At 45.7% G+C, this 23,985-nt stretch overlaps 1 protein-coding gene across 1 annotated transcript in view; it reads left to right on the top strand.

Annotated features, from left to right (window-relative positions):
• The window catches only part of LOC144115502 (nose resistant to fluoxetine protein 6-like), a 43,969-nt gene that overhangs the window by 8,639 nt on the left and 11,345 nt on the right, over nucleotides 1-23,985 (top strand). The window contains exons 2-8 of the mRNA XM_077649911.1: nucleotides 3,854-4,065; nucleotides 6,115-6,229; nucleotides 13,390-13,477; nucleotides 13,572-13,675; nucleotides 19,074-19,350; nucleotides 21,893-21,991; nucleotides 22,874-23,039. Coding sequence (XP_077506037.1) covers nucleotides 3,854-4,065; nucleotides 6,115-6,229; nucleotides 13,390-13,477; nucleotides 13,572-13,675; nucleotides 19,074-19,350; nucleotides 21,893-21,991; nucleotides 22,874-23,039 — 1,061 coding nt within the window. The remainder of the gene's footprint in view (nucleotides 1-3,853; nucleotides 4,066-6,114; nucleotides 6,230-13,389; nucleotides 13,478-13,571; nucleotides 13,676-19,073; nucleotides 19,351-21,892; nucleotides 21,992-22,873; nucleotides 23,040-23,985) is intronic.

Raw genomic sequence — 23,985 nt, 5'->3', positions numbered from 1 at the left:
ATCATGCGCCAAACGCAAGGCTTAATATGTGCTTCACAGGAGGAAGTGACAAGGTATTATAAAGTATTATAACTGGTTTAGAGGCTTTGCTTCTTTTGAGAACTAAACTACCCAGCAAATATAGACGAATGTATTTTGTCCTAAGAATAAGCTAGTATGGATTGTTGTGGTCATCTTAAAATTGCGGAATATTGCTTTTTTTAGTTTCTCAAGTTTCGAACGTGAAAACAAAAGAAGCTTGTGTTGACAAGCGCTCTACAGAATTGGCATATAGGTTCATCATGTTTTGCGAGTGCACTCGTGAGTTAAGTGAGCGCGTCCGATGCGAAAGCTACATAAAATTACTTCAATGAAGCGTTCGAAGTGATTGTTCCGATGGGTAGCTAGATTTTTATTTTAAAGAGTCCATCACTTGCATCGAGAAGTTATCAAACCAATAGGGAACGTTTTTGACAGTGTAAAAATATTAGCAGAAAAATACGATTCTGCCGAGGGCAGATCTACGGCTGTAATGACTATTATAGAGGAATCTTAAGGTAAAAAAAATGCGCTCATAAACTATATCCTGTTGAAAAATGCGCTTGTGCAGAATTTCTGGGTATGTGATGACTATATGATTTCATTCTTGGATGATCAATCGGCTTGACCAAGTGTAGTTTGTTTATTTCATTATCCCGCATAGCCTGCCATTTCGCTCTCAGTTTTCTCTGTGCCAATTTCATGCTCTCTTTATTGGTATATGTACTTGCTGTATTTTTAGCATTACGGGCTGCTGCGGTACATGGATCAGCTCTCTTGTTGCCACTAATTCTAATGCGGTATGAGGCGTCATGCCGCGTGTTGCATTTGCTTAATACTAACGCAAAAGAATAAATATATAAGAATGTGATCTGGCTGATACAAACCAATGTCCTGCGTTCCGAATGCTGTTACACTGGAGTTTTTTCATGACAACATCCGGTCGAAATTTTCTTCGCCCTACACTCTCCAAAAAAAAAAAGAAAACTGATGTGTGAGCGGAGGTTCCTGACCGGATGGGTTGAATATCTGCCGCGAAAACACTCCTGAAAGCACTAAGCTTCCTGGAAACCGTTATAGGGACCGCTCTTGCAAGCTGTGGACGAGAAATGTGCATCGGCACCTTTTTTAATGGTCATTGGGCATAATACTCTAATGCTTCGTCGATGCCACTCTATTCCGATGTACTGCGCAAGTGCTTATTTCGAGGCGTGGCGAATGCCATGTGAGCCATGTGACTGATAACGTGAGCCGGCTCACCCTTGAGGCATAAAAGTTTTTTTGCCGCCAGCCGGGGTACTGCTGGAAATGAGCCCAAGTCCGGGGTGTCGGACAGAAGTCTTCGCGAGCATTCGTCTAAGCCCACCAGCTCGAAGTTCGTTCCAAGGAATTAAGAAGCAGTGAATGCCACTATGGTCGTCCGCATTCCATCTTCGCCACCTTGCCGTATCAGTCTGTGCCCAAGACTGGCCTCAAAAAGCCCGCTAGATACTCTCAACCGAAACGCACGGCCATTTCCGACAAACTATTTCAAAGCGCTGTGCAGTATAAGCAGATGTGTCTTCATGCGGTCCCATAGGGCATCTTTTAATGCGTAAGCAGTATGAGTGCCCTTAGGTGAGAATGCCGGCGTGTGTCTCTGCATGGCCGCCGAGTGAAGCATCCGGGGCCTCCAGCGAGCAGGGCTCGGGAACTGACCCCCTGACGGCAGGCGAGAGAGAAGACCTGTATTGACGGAGGTGGGCGCAGTGAAGCCGCCAAGTAAGCGGCGAGTGTGTAGAGCGGGAAAGCGCGGCCCAAATTGAGCGCGCGTCAGCTGATAACGGAGCAAGGGCGCGTCATCGGCTGACCCAACGCGGGGCTCCAACTAAGGCGAAATGTGTATAACGCAACAGATGCAAAAGCATAAAAATAATTCGGGAGCCATTAGGCCAGTCAAAGCAAAGCGACCATCTGAGCCTCTGCCATTTTTACCTGAAGCTGATTCTCATTTGCCGTTATTGTTACTCCCCTCCTCTAGGCACCGCTAGTGCGCTTGAAGCTAGAGTGGATAGCGTAGGCGACACGCGTGAAAGGCTTCGAGGGCTTGGCCAACCGAACGTCATACTGGTGCGCATTTGACAGGCACACCTCTCTCAGGAAGTGTTTCAGGAGTCCATAGCGCCTGAATTTAACGTAATTATAGTAGTTATATGCAAATTAAGTCAATTTTGCTATTTCACGCCATTCAAAGGAGCCTGGGCCATGTGGACTAAAGCCGCACACCACCATTGTCCTAGAGGGGACCCACCAGCAGCGGGAGTAGCCTTGCGTTTCTAAGGAATGAATGGAGGTGGAGAATTCATGGCACAAATATGTCCCAGCAGTATAATTCTCTCACCATAAGTATGAGCGTATAAAAAAGACCCCAGATGCAACCACCACCACATATACTCCAGTTCAGTGTCATTGAAGTGCAGAGGAAGAGGAGCGGGTGGAGGAGTCGATACAACTGTCATTCTAGTTGTATCATCATCCAACTATGATGATAGTTGTATCATCATAGTTTCGTCACCCCTGGTGAAGGTGAATACTGGGAACTTTCACCTTCCTTTACACTGATGCACTCTTGCACTCACCCTGCTCTCTTTGCGTGAACCGGAGCTGGGCAATAGTGGTCAATTATGAAATAAAGCGATCAGAAATTGTAAAAAAAATATTGACAGGACGATTATGAAACTTTATGCGAGAAAGCTGCGATAACAGTTAGATATACCCTCTATGATAACATTCTTTTACTATACTGACTGCTTTTCTCTGACCCGAGGCTTCACACACGCGTCATAATTTTTCTGTGGAGCGCAGGTCGGAAAGGAAGGTGGGTGTGGTGGGTCAAGGGCTGCTGTGGGGAGGGGTGGCAGGTGAGTTGTGCTTCTGGTGGGCAGCTTCGTTTCCCACTGCGTCTTTCAATTCGAATTCAGCGTTGCTTTTTCGTTTCACTGTTGCATGGGCTGCTAGTGGGTGAAGACCTTGGGGAGGGTAGTATAAGTGGGTTGGTGGTGCGTGGAGCTTCTGGAGGGTAGAGTTAGGAAGATGGACGGGTGAGTGGGTGGTGGGAGCAGCATAGAACATGCGTATGTTTCAAAGAAGCTTAAATTTTCCTCTCTTCGGAGCGGTAATTTGTACCTAACGGGACCGTTCAAGCGACATGCGCCACTTGGTGCAGTAGTTATGGCCATCACATACTATTCCACTCCTTATTCCTTGCCATGAATCTGATTATTTGCCTCAGTTATCTCTGCTAGTTAAGCCGTTCGAAGTCCACTCGTTTTTGCACTGCGGCAACTAAGTGTCTACCGACTAGATATACATATCAGACATTTCTCGAACGCTGCTCCACTGCGGCCGGTGGTCCCTCCGAGAGCTGAAGTCTCTTCTTCTCGTGCCTTGTGTCTCCTCTTCAGCAGTCACGAAATTAGCAAAGGGAAATAGCCGGTACATTTACAAAGACATGGACATCTAAACTGGGGCCACCAAAAACAAAGACGATCAACAAAACGTACCAAAGAAAAACATGCATTGCAAGAGGCAAGCCACAGGCAGAGTCTTGGTCAAAAGTCTTAAGGCCAAAGGCTTCTCGCTTCAGACGCATAAGGGAGCCATTACGGTAGAATTATAGACCGACTGACCTTGAAATGCAGAAGGTTTCTTCTTGCGGCAGAGAAGCTTCCTACTGAACTTGTGTTTTGAATGATCCGCTACACGGAGAACTCATAGAACATTCATTTCGCTGCAGCTGAACGCTGTGGCCATTAAGACTTCGATCAAAACTGTACATTTCTTCTCTTGTGTGCAGTGCTGGACGCCAACTCTCGCCCACCGGGGGGTCTCATTTCGGGCACTTTCAACGACCTGGGTACCTACGACCAGTGCCTGTCCACAGCGGCGCGCGATGCCGACGGTGGCGTCCACTTCTCGGGCCAGTATTGCACGCTGTACCTGCAGCCACGCCGGCTGCCCTTCTTCGAGAAGATTGTGCGCCGGCTCCATGACGAAGTCTACGACGGCGTGAGTGTTCCCCTATTGGCTCTTCAGTCTGTCACGGCACTCAAACCTTAGAAGGACATGTGCAAAAACATGTTTTCCCGTTTCTTTCACCGGAGCTTATATATTATAAAGATTATTTTTTCTTTTGGTTCTACCTAACATTATCGTCCCCGGCACCGTCTGGCCGATCGTGATATTTAGCGGGTGCTTGGTGCCACCTCAGCCAGTGAAGAAAGGGGAAAGTAATTGAAATGAATTCGAAATCAAAAAAGAAAACTGTTATATTAGACCGCACCTTGTGCTTGTGCCGTGCAACGGACTGAGATGACTCTATTTACCCCTCATACTTCATTATTAAAGAAAAAAGAACAAAATCCTTTGTACGAAGCTAGTGGTTCTGGTGAGCCGCAAAGTGGAAATTGGAATGCAAAGGGCCTCACCGGAATGCGGTTGAGAAAAGCATCCAGCTTTGCCCTGAATGCAGCTTACAAAGGAGTGCCCTCTAGACGTTGCGCAGGTCAAGCTGACACAAGAGGAGGCATCATAAGAGGAAACATAGGTGACGAAATAGGGCGCGGTCGTGTCCGGTTCATGCACGTTCGAGCCAACCAGTGAAGCAGGCGGTTGCGGCCCTAGCTTACCATTTCGCTGCAGGCAACGGTACTTCTGCTCGGGCGTCTGGCACTGGGCACTAAAGGCTGTGCGCCTCACAGAATCGGGCCTATACTCTTTTTATTTTGTTTTTGGTAGAGGCGTTGCAATTTACAGAGAGAAGCAACTGCAGTGCGAGTATAATGGTGCGCGAACGACGCCAGTCAAGCCAGGTACACTTTATATGAGGTCTAAGCCTGGGCAAAACCGTGCGAAGAAGCAACAGACCAAGAAACTCCATGAAGTTTAATTTTTTTTACGACACTTTGTTCATTGCAGTACGGAGAGAGTAAAAGAAATGGATGGGAGTATTTCGCAGCGAAATACATCTCCTTAAAAAAAATGACAAGCAGGCCAAAAACCTACTCAGGACTTGGGGAGGCATAATGCAGGCAAGGCTAAAAAGAATGTATAAAGAGTAAGATAGATTAAAATGCAGTAAGCACTGCTAGCTAAAGAAAAACTAAAAACCATTTGTATGTTTTTGATAAAACTTTATAGGTGTTCCACAAGGGTTAAATTACTTCCAGCTCAATGTATACACCGCCCGAAATCAGTCTTTATGGCAGTCTTCAATGTAGCAATCTTTGGCAGTAGGCGTGTATGACATAGCGCACACGCTGGTGGTCTATTGTTGCGATTCGTAGTATTCAGCTTGTGCCTTTGGTGCTTTTTTATCTGCTTTGCTTGAATTAAGGCACTTTTTGTGGTGTTCGGGACTGGCAACTAATTTCGGTAGCACGGTGGTTTGGGCCAGTCGGTTGCTATCCATAATGAACTTATTTCAGAAGGGAACTCTCGTGTTGCGACACTGCAATTTTTTTCCTGAGAAAAATGTGCTTTCTGTGCTCTTGTTTTTGTTTTTGCCTGCGGTCTTGGGTGCATACACATTCGCGTAAACGCTTTTCCTTCGCATTGATTCAAGCTGCAAGTCTCTGGCTGTCACGCACATTTAATTCTTGCTACTGTTTTGCTACATGTTTTTGACCAAATTTAATGCAGTAATTATTGCTCCGAATATACCTTCATAAATTAGCTAAAGTAATGAAAGTTTTGTTTCCTAAAGTTTACGCGCTTTTGCTGACTTTAGTTTGTGTCCGTTATTAATACATCCTTGAACAGAGCTCATGTTTTGAAATAGCTGCCAGAGTTGGTCCTACATGCTGAATAATTACAGCTGCTAGCTAAGTCCTGAAAATGTAATTATTCTAACGACCCTATAGGTTTTGCTTCGACAAGAGACTCGTCCGCATTTTAATAAAGGGTTAATATGAGACTGCCCCTGCAAAGCCTATGTAACTGAACTAGACAACTCTCACCTATGCAGAAATTTCCGTTTTGTCGAGTTCCGCATTGAATGCTTTTCCTTTACAGGCGCGAGTTTGCAAACTTATTCGGTACGTCAACTTTTGTTTACAGGCAAAGCTGGACTTCTTCAGATTCATGTACAACGACATGGCACATGGCCTCCGCCTGGGGGTCTGTTTTCCTTCAGCGTGCTCTGCGCGCGAGTTTCAGTTCCTCATCGGATCGCGTAAGTACATGGGCGTTTTAAGTTTTGCACGTCTGATTGTAAAGACTATACAAGGCCAATTCTACTAACATAAAGCTTTTTTTTTTACCCGGGGTTGCGGAAGAAAAGGTATACCAGTGTTACGTAGAAGCGCAACACTCGGATGCTTTCCATTTGTAGGGACTGTACTTTCTATGAAGCTTTCAAGGAAGGTGCTAAGGGACTCGTAAGAGTGTTCTAGCATCGTTACGGTCTGTTAGCTCGCGCGGTTACGCTTGCTATAAAACTTCTCGAGAACCGTTTTTAGCAGTGACTGGAGACAAGATACTTGCTCCTTGTGTATGTTACGGGATCTGGATCAACAGCGCTTCACATGGACAACTCGCTAGGCATTGTAATGTGCACAGAACGAGGACGCTTTATAGCTAGCTCTACAACCAAAGTGTTCATTGGAAGTAAGACGCGCCTTTATGTGTCATTCATATGCCTGGAAGTGATCGGTATCTTTGAATGCGTGACTAAGTGTATTGGCGGAATGCAGATCATTTGGGTGGCAAAAAATATATTATCGGAGCATTTCATAAAACTAGCTGGCGCCCATTTTTATCCAGGCCTCGCCTTGCCTCCAAAGAAGTAGCAAGCCTAGCTTAGCTCAACATGGTCGCTGAACAATTCCCTTCGCGTCTTACTGCTGCGTTACGCATCACTAATATCTGCGGGTGGTGTTTGCATCGTAGGGATCTAGATTGGATGCTGCTGTCATGGGGCGGCCACTACAGTCTAGTGTTGAAGCTTTGCATGCGTTTTTATTAGCTCGCAGTATGATTATTTTTGCTGCCAAATCAGCTTACTCAGCATTTTTGAGAAAGCGCTTCCAGCATTTTTCATGTTCCTAAAATTATAGAGACAAAATAACACAGCAACCATCACATTTATTTTGGCGTGGCTTATGAGCATTTTTTTTTAAATAGGGGCATATGCATATACAGTCGAGCCCATTTTTAACGAACCTGACGGCCTCGCGGATTGCGTTCGTTGTACCCGAGGTTTGTAGTAAGGGAACTTCCCTTGTTACAGCCAAACATACAAAGCCGGACAGTGTAAGTCCTTTATGCGCGTCTGCTTATTCAGATTAGACCCTGCTACGGCGCTGCCCAAGCCCTCCAGCGCAGTCACGTGCTCCTCGCCGATGCCCTTGCGACCAACAAGCTCGTTTAGTGACGCTATATACCTATTCGCACTGGAAGCGTTCACGGTAGCAAGTGGTAGGTTGGCCTCCTCGACCATCGTCCTCAGCAGATTCCTGGTAGTGCGGGAGTTCTCGTGCTTCGCGTACTATTATTTTCGGCACTGCATGGCTTTCCGATGTGAGCGTCATCATCCGCACCAACGAAGTCATCCCAGGCGACGTCAGGTCAGGACAGCTGCGGATCGACGACGCATTGCCACAAACCCATATGCGTCCGATAGCGTGGTGTTCGATAACCCCTCCATTGTTCCTGCGTCCTTAAACGATGCCTTACGGAAGCATTTCTTGATGCACTAAGCAGTCATTTTCATCCACGCGACCATGTCATTTCATGGTAGGAAGCAGAGAAATTCGAACTGGGACGTCGCGGCCCCTTTTCGGTCAACTGTCATCAGTATGCGCTGGTGACGCACCACCGACAGGACCCCTTGAGCACGTCAACTATGCCCATGTCAAGCGACTGTTGTTGCTCGTCTCGTTCGGTAGCGGAAGAGCGTGGTCACCACAGGGAGAGAAGGCAGCACGCGTGGTGTGTCAAACAGCTGTCCAGCTCGAGAAGGACCTTTCTATTTTTTTTTCGCCAGGTCATGGTCGAACTCAACAATCCTCTCGGCGTACAGGTCGCCTGTCATCCCCATGCTCTCTCTAAACTTACGATTTATAGCGCACTCCTCTAATACAAAAAAAAAAGAAGTCGCGCATCAATCAGACCTTTGTGTAGTGCATGTAGCCTACGAGAACGCAGCTTCCAAAGCACGTCGCCTTGCGAGTCTCCCCGATTACAAACGGCGACCGCGGGTCGTTTCCGTTCATGCTCGTGCCCAGAAAGCCGCTAATGCGAAGCCTACTGCACTTTCCACCACCGCTAGGCGTCGCCTTTCAGGGCATGCGTTTTGACGATCACATCCTGTGAAACGCTTCGTCGGCATTTCATACGTCCCGTATGTCTTGTTGTCATTTATTTTTATTATATTTTCATTTTTGGGTCACCGCGTTAATTTCGTAGGAATAGGGGAGGGGGTGACACAGAAACTTACGCTCGTCGACTGCGGGGCTGAGTTTGCAGCGCCTTCTCGTTGGTTGTAATCGAGTTGTGTATCCACAGATGCCCGTCATATCTGACACGCAATGGCACTGCCCTAATACATGTTTTGACGGTAGAACCACACTGGGTCGTAATAAACGGGCGTTCGTTAGTGGGCTTGACTGTATGCTGAATACAAGGAAATAAATCAGTGTGCGGCATGCAAGGTTTGCCAAGCAGCACAAGTAACACCAACCCAGTCAGATGTGCCGCTCATGGGAGTCACCACGCGGTTTTTAAAGGCTTGTGGATTGACCACGGTGCGATACAACTAATGCTAGAATGTCTTTTCTCAAGGGAATGGCAAAATGTCTGGGAGGATTTCATTTTTTTGTAACGTCATAGTGTTGTGCGTCCTGTATTGCATATTTTGCGGGAAGTTAGTAACTGAGTCCTAGAAATAAGTAAATCAGTGTATAAGTGCAGAAAATTTTAGTTTCTGACATGTTTATTCTTGTACTAATAAAGCTCTTTATTTGCTTCATTGAACATTTCACCCGTTACTGCTTTGATGGCAAAACGCTGAAAGTATAATATCAAAAATCAGGCTTAAGAATATGAAAACCAATTATTAATCCATAAAATGGCTGTCTTGTAAAAATTACGATCAAGCTGCACACATAAACACACTATAACAAGTGTGTACACCGCATATACTTAGGAATATGACACACAACAGACACTGTTAGATATGCGTGCTTTAAGGCAGTACACATTATCTTTGTATCGAACTTTTCCCTGCCATATTGTGTTGTCAGTGAGACGTTGCAGATGATAGTTTTATTTCTACCCCGAAATGAAAAAAAGAAACAATCTTTACCACAGAGCACTCTCTCATGAGTGTTTGTGGAGAAGCTTGCTTGATGCTTCTGATAAATGCTTGCTACTTGTTGGGACACTGAGGATAAGTTGAAATTGGGCTGCATAGATGGGCTACCGCGTTCTAAAGAAAAAATGCGCTGCTTTATATGAAAACTAAGCTTTTATAAGTTAGAAAAGGCAAAATAAAAAAATGCAGTACAAGTGGCGCCCTCACCGGCCGTTTTCCCAAACAAACAGAGCGCGTCGAGGCAGTTTTTTTGTGCGTGGACCCCTCAGGCTAAGTGAAAGCGTCACTCACTCCCACACTTTGATCAAGGAGTCTTTCAGTATTGACGTCACGAGTTTACATCGAGCGGAGGGAAAAGAATTGAAATTCCATCTACTAAAAAATAAAAGCCTTTTGCTGCTGCCGGACAAAAACCAACACAACCAGTCTCCGTGGCTGCTCAGCGGGTATGTTGCTCGGTTGCTGACCCGAAAGCCGCGGGTTCGATCCCGGCCACGGCGGTCTAATTTCGATGGATGCTAAATGCTAGAGGCCCGTGTACTGTTCTATGTCAGAAGAAGAGAAGAAGAAAGGGAATTTTAATGAAAGAAAGGCGGAGATGTTCTATGTCAGTGTACGTTAAAGAACCCCAGGTGGTCGAAATTATTCGGAGTCCTCCACCATGGCGTCCCTCGTAGCCTGAGTCACTTTGGAGCGCTGAATACACACAAGCATAAAAAACGCAACGAGAAAGAGCCATGGAATCAATTTTTATTGATGACAATAACTGATGGAAGCGGTTGTCAGTGTCCATTTAACTGAACGCAACTTGCTTTACTAATGCCAACAGATGTTCCCAGATGAGTACTCAGAAATCAGGAAGAGCTTTGGAAAGAATAGAAAGGCTGTAATACTCGATAAAAGTGTAAAGTACTCCGACGGGCCTGCATACGAAGCAGTGGGAAATAAATAATATCACCTGGTATTTTTTATTTAGAAAAATACAAAAAAGTTTCATTTGGTAATATTAGTTAAAAAAGTGAGCAGTCAAACAAAAATACCAGCCTACCTCAGTCAATGCACATATTTAAGACAGACCAAAATGCTAAAATGAAGATGCTTAAACTGCGGTGCGCTGCGCATGAAAGGCGTTAAGTAGCGTAAAGTTGAGCTATCCATAAAATGTCAGTAAGATTCGTCATGACCCGCATGCTGCCATTAAGTGTAGAAGGTCACTTAGCAGAAGTATGAAAACAAGTCCGGCTGTGCTGTCGTGTAATGCCGACCTACTTTCTGGTGCATAATAAGCTGCCACAGAGTTGAACAAACAGTTGATTCTAGGCTGGCTTCGTGGGACGTGAGAGTGTGAACTTCAACTCAATACCGTCTATAGCAACCTTCTTCCTATTGGAACAACGTCTGAAACAGTTAAGAACTTTCTGAAATCGATCAAAAACCAGCATACATTATTTTGGGGTCTAGTAAACAAGACGAGAAACGATCACACACTTGTTTCTAGTTCAGTTCGGGTTACGGACTGACTGCTTTAATTCCGGTCTCTACTCCGTGTAAGCTCGCATCGCGCTAAGTCACCATGACGCAATACGAAAAAATGAAGGGGAGTCCAAGTCCACGGTATAGCATTTTTCTTCAGGCCATCCTTCCAATTCTGGGATCATGTGCAGGCACAGACACAAATTTTTTGAATGCGCAGCCCCAATAAATATGAACGCGATCGCTTGCGCTTCAGTCCAACAAGACCAGTAAGTCTTTCCTGGTTTGATTCTTGCTCACTCTCCAGTAGAAGTAGCAGTTTAATCATTTAAGACCCGAATTATGAAGGAATTAAAGGAAGAAATCACTACCTAATGTACGAATTCAAAAGATAAGGTCAAGATTTTATTAGTATCAATAAAATTTTAGATAACGGTATGTCGTCATTATTGAAAAAAATTACCATATGGTCAATTTTGTGCTGCTAGTCTCAATTACATGAAAGACCTAATCGAAGTCCTCGAATCAACTCGAAGACCCAGAGACAGTAGACAAATTTATCCAACTAATGTCTCGCTATTGCTTCTGTAAAAGTTGTTAGAGAATTAGTGACCAGGAATCGTTGGACGCTGGCTGGAAGTCGCACATGTGCGCCTCCTTTTCCTTCACACATACTGCTTACAGCGACGCCACACACTTTGGCCGGCAAGTGCTGGCTACTGGGTCACATGTTGACATCTAACTCTGTGCCAGCATTATTCAGTAATGCGTGTACGGCGTGCAAACGGTGTGTCGCGAAATGGTGAGCGTGCGTGTTAACGGGTTAAGATAGATTAACCCAGAGGTTAGGTGAACTCATGTATTTAGTTCGCCCTTTTTGTAAAAATAGAAACTACGCTATAGCGACTTAATCGGAGTGGGTTATTTTTTAGGTAATCAGCTTCATATAATAATAATAATAATAATAATAATAATTGGTTTTTGGGGAATGGAAGTGGCGCAGTATCTGTCTCATATATCGTTGGACACCTGAACCGCGCCGTAAGGGAAGGGATAAAGGAGGGTGTGAAAGAAGAAAGGAAGAAAGAGGTGCCGTAGTGGAGGGCTCCGGAATAATTTCGACCACCTGGGGATCTTTAACGTGCACTGACATCGCACAGCACACGGGCGCCTTAGCGTTTTGTCTCCATAAAAACGCAGCTTCATATCACGTCAGAGAGTTCCGTCCACGTCAAATGAAGCGTGCAGAAAACAACTGAAACGAGAGTACAAATGAACAAAAGTATTAGCTGCTGGAGAGGAATTACAGGCGTAGCCTAATTCGCAGTTCGCGTTTCAGTTCTTTTGATCACGCTTGATTTCACGCTGATGGTACCTTCAATGCGCCCGTACGACTCTCATTTATCTCTTTTATATTTCCTGAAGGATCCACGGAGGGCAAATCTGTGTTTTGAACCCTCGACGCAGCTTCTCTGCACGCATTGTGTGCTAAACCCTTCTGTTTACGTTGGTCCTTTTTGTGTGTTTTAGGTTATATCATTTTTTAAATATGAAGTAATAACATGTAGTCATCACTTTTAATTCCTGACAAAGGCGTCCTTACTTATTTTTCTTGAAACAAAAAAAAGTTCGCTTACGCTTGGAGACCACGCATGTGCCTTTAACAGCGCTTTAAAAAAAATGCAGCCAAAGTGGCATTGGAAATGAGTCGTCACTGGGCTCCCAAATAGCCGCCTTCCCAAGAACTGTGTAGCAATAGGAGCGCTCTGTGACCGCTTTCGAGTTGGTTTCTTTGTCTGAATTAGCTATCTGCAATTTGCTAAATTTACAGCCGCCGCGGTGGCTCAGCTGGCTATGGTGATTGGCTGCTGACCCGAAAGACGCGGGTTCGATCCTAGCCACGGCGGTCGAATTTCGATGGAGCGAAGTTCTAAAGGCCCGTGCACTGTGCGACGTCAGTGCACGCTAAAGAACGCCAGGTGGTCGAAATTATCTGGAGTCTTCCACTACGGCTTCCCTCGTAGCCTCCACTTGCTTTGGGACGTCAAACCCCTTCAAATCAATTTGCTAAATTCGCTAGTAGCCACACGACTTCCAAGCTTCTCGCGTTTCACTGTGGCGCTATTTCTATTTTTTATGTATAAATGTGTACTCTGCCTTGAGTGTATAGCGACTAAATATGCGTCATAAAACGCTGTTTAATGCTTATAACTGAAACATGTAGCACGGACCATAGAGAAAGGCCGCAGAAAAAGAACCGTGGACCAACCACATCAAAAATTTTTGCTCACGCTCATGTAAACATTCTAGTTTGGGATGTATATTTTAACTAACGCTGACAAACGGAACATATGCTGAGATCTGAAGGCGATGCACTGGTCACAGATTTTCCTTGCGCTTGTAGAGAACCCAACCGGTCTAGTAGCACGCGTTGCTTAGGTAAAAATGATATTCCTAAGCACGAGCCAGTGCAAGTGTTTACATAACGGGTTTCAGCTTTCCTGCTATTAATGGACTTTTTTCTGTCTTCCATGACTAATTCGCAGTGGTTAACCAACACGGCTTTGACGCCACCGTCAAAGGATGCGTGATTAAGGAAAAGACGCCGCTGAGCACTACGGAGAAAGCCCTCATGTAAGCCTCGCGTAGCCTTCGCTCCGACCGAAAGGCTTGAGCGATGCGGAACGGCGGCCATCCATCGTCTCACTCTTCCCTGTTGCGCGCGCAGGTATTTCATGGCCTCGTGCATATCTTTCGTAATCGTCGGCTCACTCACGGATATCTACCTGCGAAAATACGGCAAGGAAGCTGGACATGACCTCAACAACATTGGTGAGTGCTCATATTGGCTTGCGGGAGCCGCCGAAGAAAGACACTGAAAAAAAAAAAAAACGTATTTACTAAATAACGACCTGTAGAGAGGACATTCTTTCCACGTTGTACCGCGGAGGGAGCGTTTTCTTTTGAGGGAAGAATCCCGCGACTTTTCGAAAGGTTTCTCGGAGATGTATTCATCTGTTTGTAGTAGTCTTTCGAGGCAGTACATGGACACCAGCGCTCCTGACCTGCGTTCCGGCTATAGCATAAGTAAATCACAGCAGCCACGTAATATATAGCATGTATGATGATGATGATTATGGATTTTTATGGCGCAAGGGCAGCTATGGCCAAAGAGCGCCATGTCACAAGGTATTTTTTCTTTTTCTCAAGGTGGGGTCAGAGACCCATTTCCCAAGCATTTCACCCTAAATAAGCCGAGCACCAGACCAGGGGAAAGCTTGTACCCATTGTATCACCGGTGGGTACCCGGTGGCACTGGGGATCGAACCCCGCACCTCCCGCATACGAGGCGGATGCTCAACCACTTGGCCACCGCTGCGGTATATATAGCATGTATATATATATATATATATATATATATATATATATATATATATATATATATATATATATATATATATATATATATATATATATATATATATATATATATATATATATATATATATATATATATATATATATATATATATATATATATATATATATATATATATATATATATATATACTTGATCTGTTCACCTCATAGCTTTCGAATACAGTCAAGCACACTCACGCTTTCTTCCATACCTCGCGTGGTAGCAAAATGTTATTCTGCATTTATTTATAATTTCTCTCACTTGTTACGCCCTGTCTTTTGTGCCTGTTTCACTACTTACATAAGTAATGAGGACGAACTAGACGCAAGCGACTTACTACCAAGGTCGTCAACAGGAACAACTGTAACCTTTCCCTACTGCACTTTCTCTCTGCCTCTTATTTTCCTTGAAGAAGATATATCGTGCTGTTGAGGTCGAACAGACGCTTGCTTGGCAGGTTAAACGTCTTAATTAGCTTTGAAATAAACGGACACATTGTGGTCCTAGTTTGATAGCTTCGGGGAGGAAAGGATGGATTAAAGAGGGGTGGAGGAGAGTGCAGATTTAAAGAGTATGGTGTCAACATTATATAATAATCAGAACAAAAATGGGCAGTTAGAAAATACATACGCTGCCGCCATATGCAAAGCACTTATCTGCCAATGTGTTAAATGGTCTCCAGGGGCCGTATTCCGAGTTTGTGTCATAATAAAAAAGTGTCATAATCTGGCACAGCGGTCACACCTGAATGGTCAAATAACCGGAAGCAGATGTCGGTTCGGTTGCGACTGTGAGCGGCGGCAGGATGTCACTGCGTTGCGGTTGCCGCAGCGAAACGTCCAGCGGCGCTTTTGCTCTTTGCCGAGAAAAAAGAACGCGACCAATGCGACAGAAGAAACATTCAGCCACAAGTTTGGTTGCGCATTGGATTCCACTGTAAAGGAGTAATTTCAAAGCTGCTTTATTTACCCAATTAGTAAATACAAACAATATAGTTCAGACACTCTTTTCTGCACCGTAAGGGTCGGAGGTGTACTTAAAGAAGAAAATATTGTACGCAACCACGCATGGCTTTTCAGTGACAGAAGGCGGCCCCTACAGCCGTCAGTCGCCGATGGTAAACAAAAGGCAGCTAGCTTATTCGCACAACACGGCGTTTTAAATTTATCTTGAGGAAAAGGAAACGGAGAGTAAAATTTGTAGCATGCACTCACTCAGCGGCTGCACAATGCGCGCTTCGTGCCGGGCTGGACCAAGACGCCGTGACGACTTTACGTCTGCAACATCGCTGAATGCAAGTTGGTGCTGTGATCGGACGGTTGTGCGGAGGGTAATTTACGTTTTTTTTCATTCCTTTTATGCAGGCACTGCAAATACATATAAGGAATGAGCTAAAAAAAATCTTCTTACTGTGTTTCTCTTGATATATGCGTTGGGAGACTTTGCAGACGAAGTTTTCACAGGTTCGCCACAGTAGAAAGCGCAGACATGCCCATTGACGCCTTAAAACTAACTTGCAAGCTAACTCGCGAGCTCAATGATGCAGGGCCACACCACCGCGGCTATCGAGAACCGTAAGGGACGCAGAAAAACCACCTCTGGCATGTCAAACCCTTCGGTGTGGCAGCGCGTCGCTGGCGACTGACCACCCGTGCACGTGAGTGGCTTCTCGCTGGCAGACATTACACACGACCATGATGCAGGACGCTTTAACGGCTAAGAGAGCTCTAGAATAGGAAATGCACGTTCGCGCGCAGTAAACGCAACTCTTTTGCGGGTCATTCTGGTTTATGTTACATCACTCAACATACGCAGACGAGGTAACTCTGTGATAGTGGCGCCATCCAGTTTGAATGGAGAGAAAAACTTCTGCAACAAACTGGTGCTCATTAGGACTAGGAGCTACCGAATCGTCTAACGATATAAAAAAAACGGGCCGAATTTATCGTTCATCCAATTTGTTATAGACAAGACAAGACGAATCGAAAGTCCCGTAGCCAGTCCACGGGCCGAAAAACACAGTAACATCGACGAGTTCGCTTCGAAGCGAGAGTCTCCACTTCAGAGCGCGCCGCCATGTTGGCTGTCGAGCATCTGCTGCCTACGATATGTTTTTGACGTCACCGTCCGGTTTCTTCGACCCTTTTCGCTGCATCCGAACCACCACATCCGCTTCCGGCGTTTCTACCAATCAGGTGTGCCCGTTGCGGCAGATTATGACGCTTTTAATATGACACACACTCGGAATACGGACCCTGGAGGAATATCTGCTCCAGTATCCGGGCCATGCTGTTTTTTTCGCACATGCCCTCCACAAGGCGAAAAAGCTGCAGCAGGTGTTTATTCCCACGCAATTGATTGGTGTTCTTCTATCCGGGCCCCTGATTATACACCGGTTTTTGCTATTGGTTTGGCTCTTCAAAGAGTTCCCCGCAACATTGCTCATGTAATCATTCTTTCGGACTGTCTTTAAATCTTGGCAGCGCTTGAAAGCTTGGGATCTAGTCTCTTATGCCGATACCTCATGTACTTTTGTGCCCCTTCATGTGCAAGAAGTGCATTCTCAGTGGATTCCAGGGCACTGTGGCATTAATCCAAATTCGATGGCCGATTTTGCAGCGAAATCAGCCATCAATGGGCCTGTTGCCCATGTCGTACCGAACCTCACAAAATACACCAGTACCTGAGCCATGAGCCCCGCCTTGCTACAGCGGACTTTGCACATTTAAAATTCCCATGGAACATACGTTCCTGCGCATCAAGACACTGTGAGGTTTCCACGACGCTGTTGCGCTGCAGGATTCCTAGTTTTAATCTTTATGCCGTTAAGGGTTCCCGCCGTCGAATCTATGTTTGTCATGCGAGGACGTTGAAACGCTAGATCATTTCATCCTCTCCTGCCAGCGGTTTGCACGGCAGAGAATTCAGTTTTTCCAAAATCCTCTCGCTCAATTAGGGCTGCCGTTTACTCTTCCCGTCCTCCTCTCCTTCGGTGCAATCGTCAAAGGGCATGCCCGGTATGTGAGCTTCTTCGCAGGTATATTTTCGAAACCGGGAGAGTTTTGTGTTAACTTTTCGTTGCCTTTAATTTTCTCTCAAAATTAATTTACTAATAATTATTCCTTTAAGATTTATTTATTTCCGCTTATTTTCCTCGATTTTCAATCTGATTTCCTCAAGATGTATCCAAATTCGTTATTTATATTCACAGATTCCTCTATTAATATTTATCAGGCGGTTGAGATAAACCTCAATGAATTTTCTCCTGTTTGGATCCGCACCAAACCCTGGCCAATCCCACACCGTGGGTATGTGCCATCGCTTTTGAGGCAACAACAATAACAACAACGACTGGACGCACTTTACGCCGTCTTGGCACGGACTTGCAGTCTTACAACGGACTTCTGGTGTGATCCCTCCGAGATAGTACTGTGTAGCAGCAGAGTTTAGCTTTCAAGGCACACGGCAGCTTTTATGGACTAAGGAAGGCGCTGAATGCACGTTTTCCTCTCGCTGATTCTGGATCGCCGTTTCTTTTTTAACGCTGCGCGTTCAAGTAATTTTGAACGGCGTTTTCAGCTCCTTCATTCCTTCATTCAGCTCCTTCGTTCCTTCATTAAGGAAGGAATCATTAAAAAAATTACGCGGCCGATTGTTCGTTCTTGTATACAATGTTGATCTTAGCAAGAGAAAGAGGACGACAAAATGTTTCGACGTTAATCAATACTATACTCAGTCAGTACGAAATTGAAACGTTACAGGCATTGTATACTATTATGCACATTAAGCCATTGTCTGGTCTTCGATCTCCAAGTTAACAGGACCCCTCTCCTTGTGTCTTCCAATCTATCAGCCTACACACTATTACTACTCCTTTTCTTATCAAAACGTTCCTGTATCCAGCAAGTAACTGCCTGTGTCTTGGCCACTCCCCCGCAGTGGGTATGTGCCAGCATTGTTTGAGGCCAACCAACGAACCGATACTATACTTCGTTGGCGTTAAAATTTTTGCAGCTTGTTTCTGTAACAAAAGGTCAGTGTTTCTTGCTCTTCTGCCGCCGTGTTTTCGTTCTTCTGCGCTGTTTGTCCGGGAAGTGTAGCTTCAGGAGCGACCAGCTATATTACAACTTTATATACAAGCAGGTCTGAGCCAGGACGCACGCCCCTTCGTTGTCTGTATATTCACCTGGCCAGGTCGCATGATTTGACGTGTAGAGTCTTGCTTACGACAGCATTTTCAAGTAGCTACCCATCGATGCCAAGTCTCGAAATCCGCTGATCACACGTTAAGTGCAATAGCGTTTAATTTGGTCCGTTACCTTTGCATTTTACGCATTCAGCGCTCGTCATTGTTTGTCTCACTTATCCTCGTTTTTTTTCCGCGCGAACTTCTTCAGTATGCATTTTACATCGATAGCACGCATAAGCAGTTTTTGTAATTCATCGGTTCCCATCCGATGCTGAGTACGTACATCAAAGAAGGCGATAGCCGATGCATCGGTCCGTCACGGTCCTAACATAAGAACTGTAAATATTTGTGAGTCTATAGTCCCAGAAACGAGTCAAATAAACAAGTGAGTGGGCTTTATGTCGCATTTGCAGCGTTTGTAACTGCTAATCGCAGTATAAGTACGAACTTGGAAGACGCACCGTGCTTACCTTGGGCATTATAACCAGAATGCTGTGTAGAGTGGAAGCCACGTCGCCTAGCTGACGAGTAAGCTGAACTCTTCGGCGAACGGCCGTGGCGCTCCGGCCGCTTATCGATCTTGCGAATAACTGACCTGTGACACCGGTGTGGGCACGCAGGTACCTTCTTCAAAGTGGTGCTGTCGTTCAGCGCGGTGGCCAATACGGAGAAGCTCCTGAACGTACGCGCCGAGCGTGGTAGTGACGCCTGGAGGCTGCGGTTCCTGCACGGCCTACGGTTCCTCAGCGCCAGCTGGGTGATTCTGGGGCACAGCTACCTGACTGTCGAACCGACGGCCGTGGGCGAGTTGCTACGCATCGTGCGCTTTGGGAAGAACTTCATCTGGTGCCTTGTGGGAAATGCGTACCCTTCCGTCCAGACCTTCCTCTTTATGAGGTAACGCTGTTCACACATCGCAGTCGCCAAGGCCTCCAGAGTGGTTACTGTGTATCGTTTACAGGCTAAAGCGACAGCGAAAGTGCTAGCCGTTCTCGAGTGTCATTTTCCGAGAAAGATATCTACGGTGGTAAAGCATCAGAAGCCGACATTTTCGAGCCTATTCCGTGCCTCTAACCCTGCAGCTAAAATTACTTTGATTGACCATTCTTTGCGCGAATAGTTGTTTGAGATTTATATGGCACGATGAATTGGAACGCAGATATGAGATATTTCAGGGCACCGCCTGTCCTGTTCTCTTGTCTGCGTCACTGCTGGAGAGTTATTTTTTCAGATACAATGTTCAGCAGTACTACATCGCTGTAGAGCTCATTTTCCGATTCTATTGCATTCCAATGGCGTATGTGTTGCGTCTTGTCCCTTTTATTGTCACGCGACTAGTAGTTGGCGACAAAAACGTTTTCCTTGAACTTCTTGCGATGAAAATCATAGGGCTACAGCACTGAGACAATGTGCGTAATGACTTCCTACAATGGAAGCGCTCGTCTAAGGACCATAAAGTAAAAGGAAGAGTGCCACGCTCAGCCTATTTACTTCTAACCATTACATGCTAGGAATAATACCAGTTGCCAGTATTATAGGGGAAGCATGAAACGCGAAGAGGAGAATCAGAAAATGCTAGTTCACGCAGGTTAGCTGCTTCCTTACCGCGAGAAAATAGGCAACTTCAAGGTGATGTGAATAATTTTTTTCAGACATTAATTCAAAATATGTTCTTTATTGCAGCACATCATAATAAAGCTAACTTAATTCACGTTTTAATGAAAAAACTAAAAGAGCCTAGTAAATGTTCCTTAGGAAAGAAAAAAAGCTTTGATTAGAAAATTTCGGTACACTTGTACGAAGAGTCACAAAAAATATTGAACATATCCAGTCGGAAAATAGAATGAAAAAATCCAGCTTATATGTTTTTTACATTACTATGCCAGAAATGTGTATTCGAAGTTACGGAACTCGTCATGCTAAACTTGATGGTCAGCAAAAAAAAAAAAGGATTGTTCGCGCGCAGGGCTATGGGCTACTCTGCAGCGGAGTGCCAAGGTGGATCTTGTGTCGTCTTGCAGATAACTGTGTTCGCTACACTGCTGGTGGCAAGGAATACTCAACTCTAATCCCACCGCTTATGTAACACGGCCTTAAATGGGGGCCTTTAAGAAATAAAACTGAACTGAACTGAACATACCATGTATGTACCTTTTGAGACGCCCTGAAAGCAGTGAATTTCCTTGGTAGCGGCGGAAACAAAAGTTACAGACGGGCACTAGTCGATAGTCTGGGCCGGGAGGAGCAATAATTTATGTATGAACTAAAATAATACAAATGGACGTAATCTTTTCGCACAAAGCTAACGCTTGCACCTGCATAACCAAGTGTTGGTGCTGCGAAATTGTGAGAACACCGCCGCTGGTAAGCAAGGTCAGTGCGCGTGAACGGGACGCCACTTTGGGCGCCATGCTTACGTGATCGCTCCGTAACGACGTGTTTCGTGCGAAGTTTAAAAATAGTCCGTTACTCGGCTGTTGAAGAAACCGACACTCCTTTTGCAACATACTCAACGGCGTTATTTGTCCATAAACGACCCGGATTGCTCAGAACGGGGCATTTTGCGTCATCGTTCAAAATGAACGATTTCAATCGGCGCGGTAAGGGAAGAGTTAAACACTCTCTCTGGTAATTATCGCTTCCAGTGTCCAACGACCGCTTTTTTGAAAATGACAACTAACCCGTTTGATTTTTCCCCCTGTTCATTTATTGCCTTCATACATTTTGCTTTCGATTCGATTGCCGTTAGCAATTCATTTGCCTTCGATATTGCATAAAATGCACTGGTCTATCATTCGATGCAGTTTTTACGTTGAAAACTAAACATTTTGACAGATTTGCTTGTCTGGTTGGGTTTGAAGGCTTATAATAAATAGCACATCTCCAACCAAAAATTTTTAATTTTAATCCAACATTTCGAAGTCGACTCAGCTCCTTCATGAGGGGTGACTGAGGGCAGTAGCTAGCGTTTTTAAGTATGGAGGGGAGGAGGGGGTCAAAGCAACGAAAGCTGCGATGCGAAAGGTGTGGGAGAGGGGGAGGAAGGGGGGTTAATGCTGTTAGTCACGTTGTCGCACTGTTGTTACGTTGAGGCGAAGCTTTTGGTTGTTAGCTCTATGCATTGCGCATCAAGATGCGATAGTAGACCGCGTCTGTATGAATGAGCAGGTCAGTCACAATGCCTACCCAAGCACATAAATCGTTTTTTCAAAGGAACACAGGGCCGCGCATATCACGGTGGCCGCAATAACAGCCGTGAACTAAGAATATTTAATCGCTTATAACTTTCCAGCGTATCCCTTGTGGATTCCTCGACTGCGTGACTTCATAGACGCGTTGTTTGTTAACGAAAGATGCGAGTGTACTGCCCCGGCAAAAGTACGCACGCGTGGTAATTCCCGTGTTGGTTTCCTTTTTATTCCTCTTGGGATACTTCCAGCGGATTCTTGCTCAGCTTCAACATCGCCAGGCACTTGAAGAAAAGAAAAGGAAGCCTCTGGCTGCCGGTTACCTTGCTCCTAGTGAGGAGATACATCAGGTGAATATTGTGACTCACTGGTTGCTCGTTACAAAACACATTCAGACTAGACTCGTTCGAAGGCAGCGGCGGCCGGTGACGAGCCGTGTTTGGCTTTCGGCACCGGGATTTCGAAAAAGCAATCATGACGCAGAGTACAGGAAAGAAGAAAACATACCACTGGAGAAGGTGCAACTCCGATCGCGGCATGCATTGTCGTTTATCACGTGGCAGTAATGTGGCAACGGTTAACCGCTACCAGCGGCGCAGTAATTATCGCGCGACTTTTCCGCTTATAGTTTTTCAAATCGCTCCTAGAGCAGGGTAAAGTGTAATTCACGAATACACAGTGTGTTAATCTTATAAATTTGATTATTTTTATTCGCCTAGCTTGCAGTGCTAATATTTGCTTCGCTCCCATCTTCTGCTGCGTCTTGCAAGGAGCTCCGATGTCCTTCATGACTTTCTAGCTGTCCTCTAATACTGTGAAAGTCTTCATGATTACTTTGCTTTATTAAATTACGTACTTTTTTCGGCATATTTATACTGCGCCAGAATGCGTACTTGCAGAGCCTCATGTCTAAGCACGTGGCACGGTGTAAGTGACCGTCGTGATCATGCGGCCCTTCCGTCCGCTATCCTAACTGACCAGCACTCACAGTTAGGATGACCAGCACTCAATCGCGCGATGCTGTTACGTAAAAATAATATTCTTATTATGGCATCAGATTCTTATCACTAATAAAAATAAGTGTATTTTCTGCTCCCGTGAGTGAAGTTCACTTCGGTATGTTTAGCTGGCTTCGGGCGTCCAAGCAAAAAGATATCTGTGCAACATCGCACGCAGTAATTGCAGAAGGGCCGACAATGAAGCGTCGAGGCTGGCGCCTGTTTGTATTTCAGGTTGACAGCGCCGCTTATGTTCGTGATTGGCGTGTGGCTGCTCGTCCCGCTGGTTGTGGACGGACCGCTGGCCAAAGAGCACCACCCGTCCATCTTCGCCACTTGCACGCGCAACTGGTGGCGGGCGCTCATCCACATCAACAACTGGAGCGACCTGCTGGACATGGCAAGCACGACTTCATGCTTTGTGGGCCTCAAAACGGCCCCTTGCTTATAGGAGATGCGCGCGCAACGAATTGTGCGGCACAGCGCTGGCCGTGAAGAGGCAGCAGGGAACGGGACAGGGACATAAAAATTTTTATTGGGATAGCACTATTCCGATGGACGAAGCGCGGACAAGATCTTGCTATGTTTGTGGGTTTGCGCCATCCCTGCCGACGGTGCCGCCATCGCACATTATCGTTTGCACTCCTAGTGACACTCCAGCCGACACCGCGCCGCCGGCGCGCTCCGCCGTCCCCGCTCTCGATGTGCGAGAGCCATCGGCTTCGGAATCACGCGAGCAACCGCGCAGCGGCGATGGACGCGCGCTGCTCGTCCCGTTTCTTTTCATGCGGTTACCTTTGAGGCGGTGCTGCCTCAATCGCTTTCGCTCGTCCTACTGGGTTGAACCACGTTAAAACCATAACATTTAAGACATGAAAAACAGCATGATAAGCCCAGATTAGAAAGCCAATAGTAAAGTAACAAGAGAAGCAAACGTTAATGGAATTCTGTTTTCGCACGTTTATAGACTTTAGACGACAAAAATTCTCCGTCACTTTTTAGACCTGAGCTTACCGCCTTAGCACATTAATCAGCGAAAGCGTTATTTGCATTAGCGGCCGAGAAGTCTATAGAGGCAGGCCTGTCTCGACGTTTCTCAGGCGACTTACCTGTTGGTCGTCTCACAGGCCCGTTTTGGTGTCTATACGCTCACATTCATACTCGGCCTTCTTTCGCTTGCGGTCTTTGCATCGCTTGCGTTCCCGGCACACTTCACAGACTCATTGCCCTTTTACGCGAAGCAAATAGTCTAGTTCCCAGCGTTGCCTTATTCCCAGTCTCAACCCTCTGTCGGTTTTGAGGAAAGGAAAGGCGTATGACTGGCTCACTGAGTCAATGGACACCTC

This window comes from Amblyomma americanum, chromosome 1, assembly GCF_052857255.1.
Source record: "Amblyomma americanum isolate KBUSLIRL-KWMA chromosome 1, ASM5285725v1, whole genome shotgun sequence".
Classification (NCBI taxonomy): domain Eukaryota; kingdom Metazoa; phylum Arthropoda; class Arachnida; order Ixodida; family Ixodidae; genus Amblyomma; species Amblyomma americanum.
The sequence above is the reverse complement of the archived record's forward strand: the minus strand, read 5'-3'. Positions and strand labels throughout refer to the sequence as shown.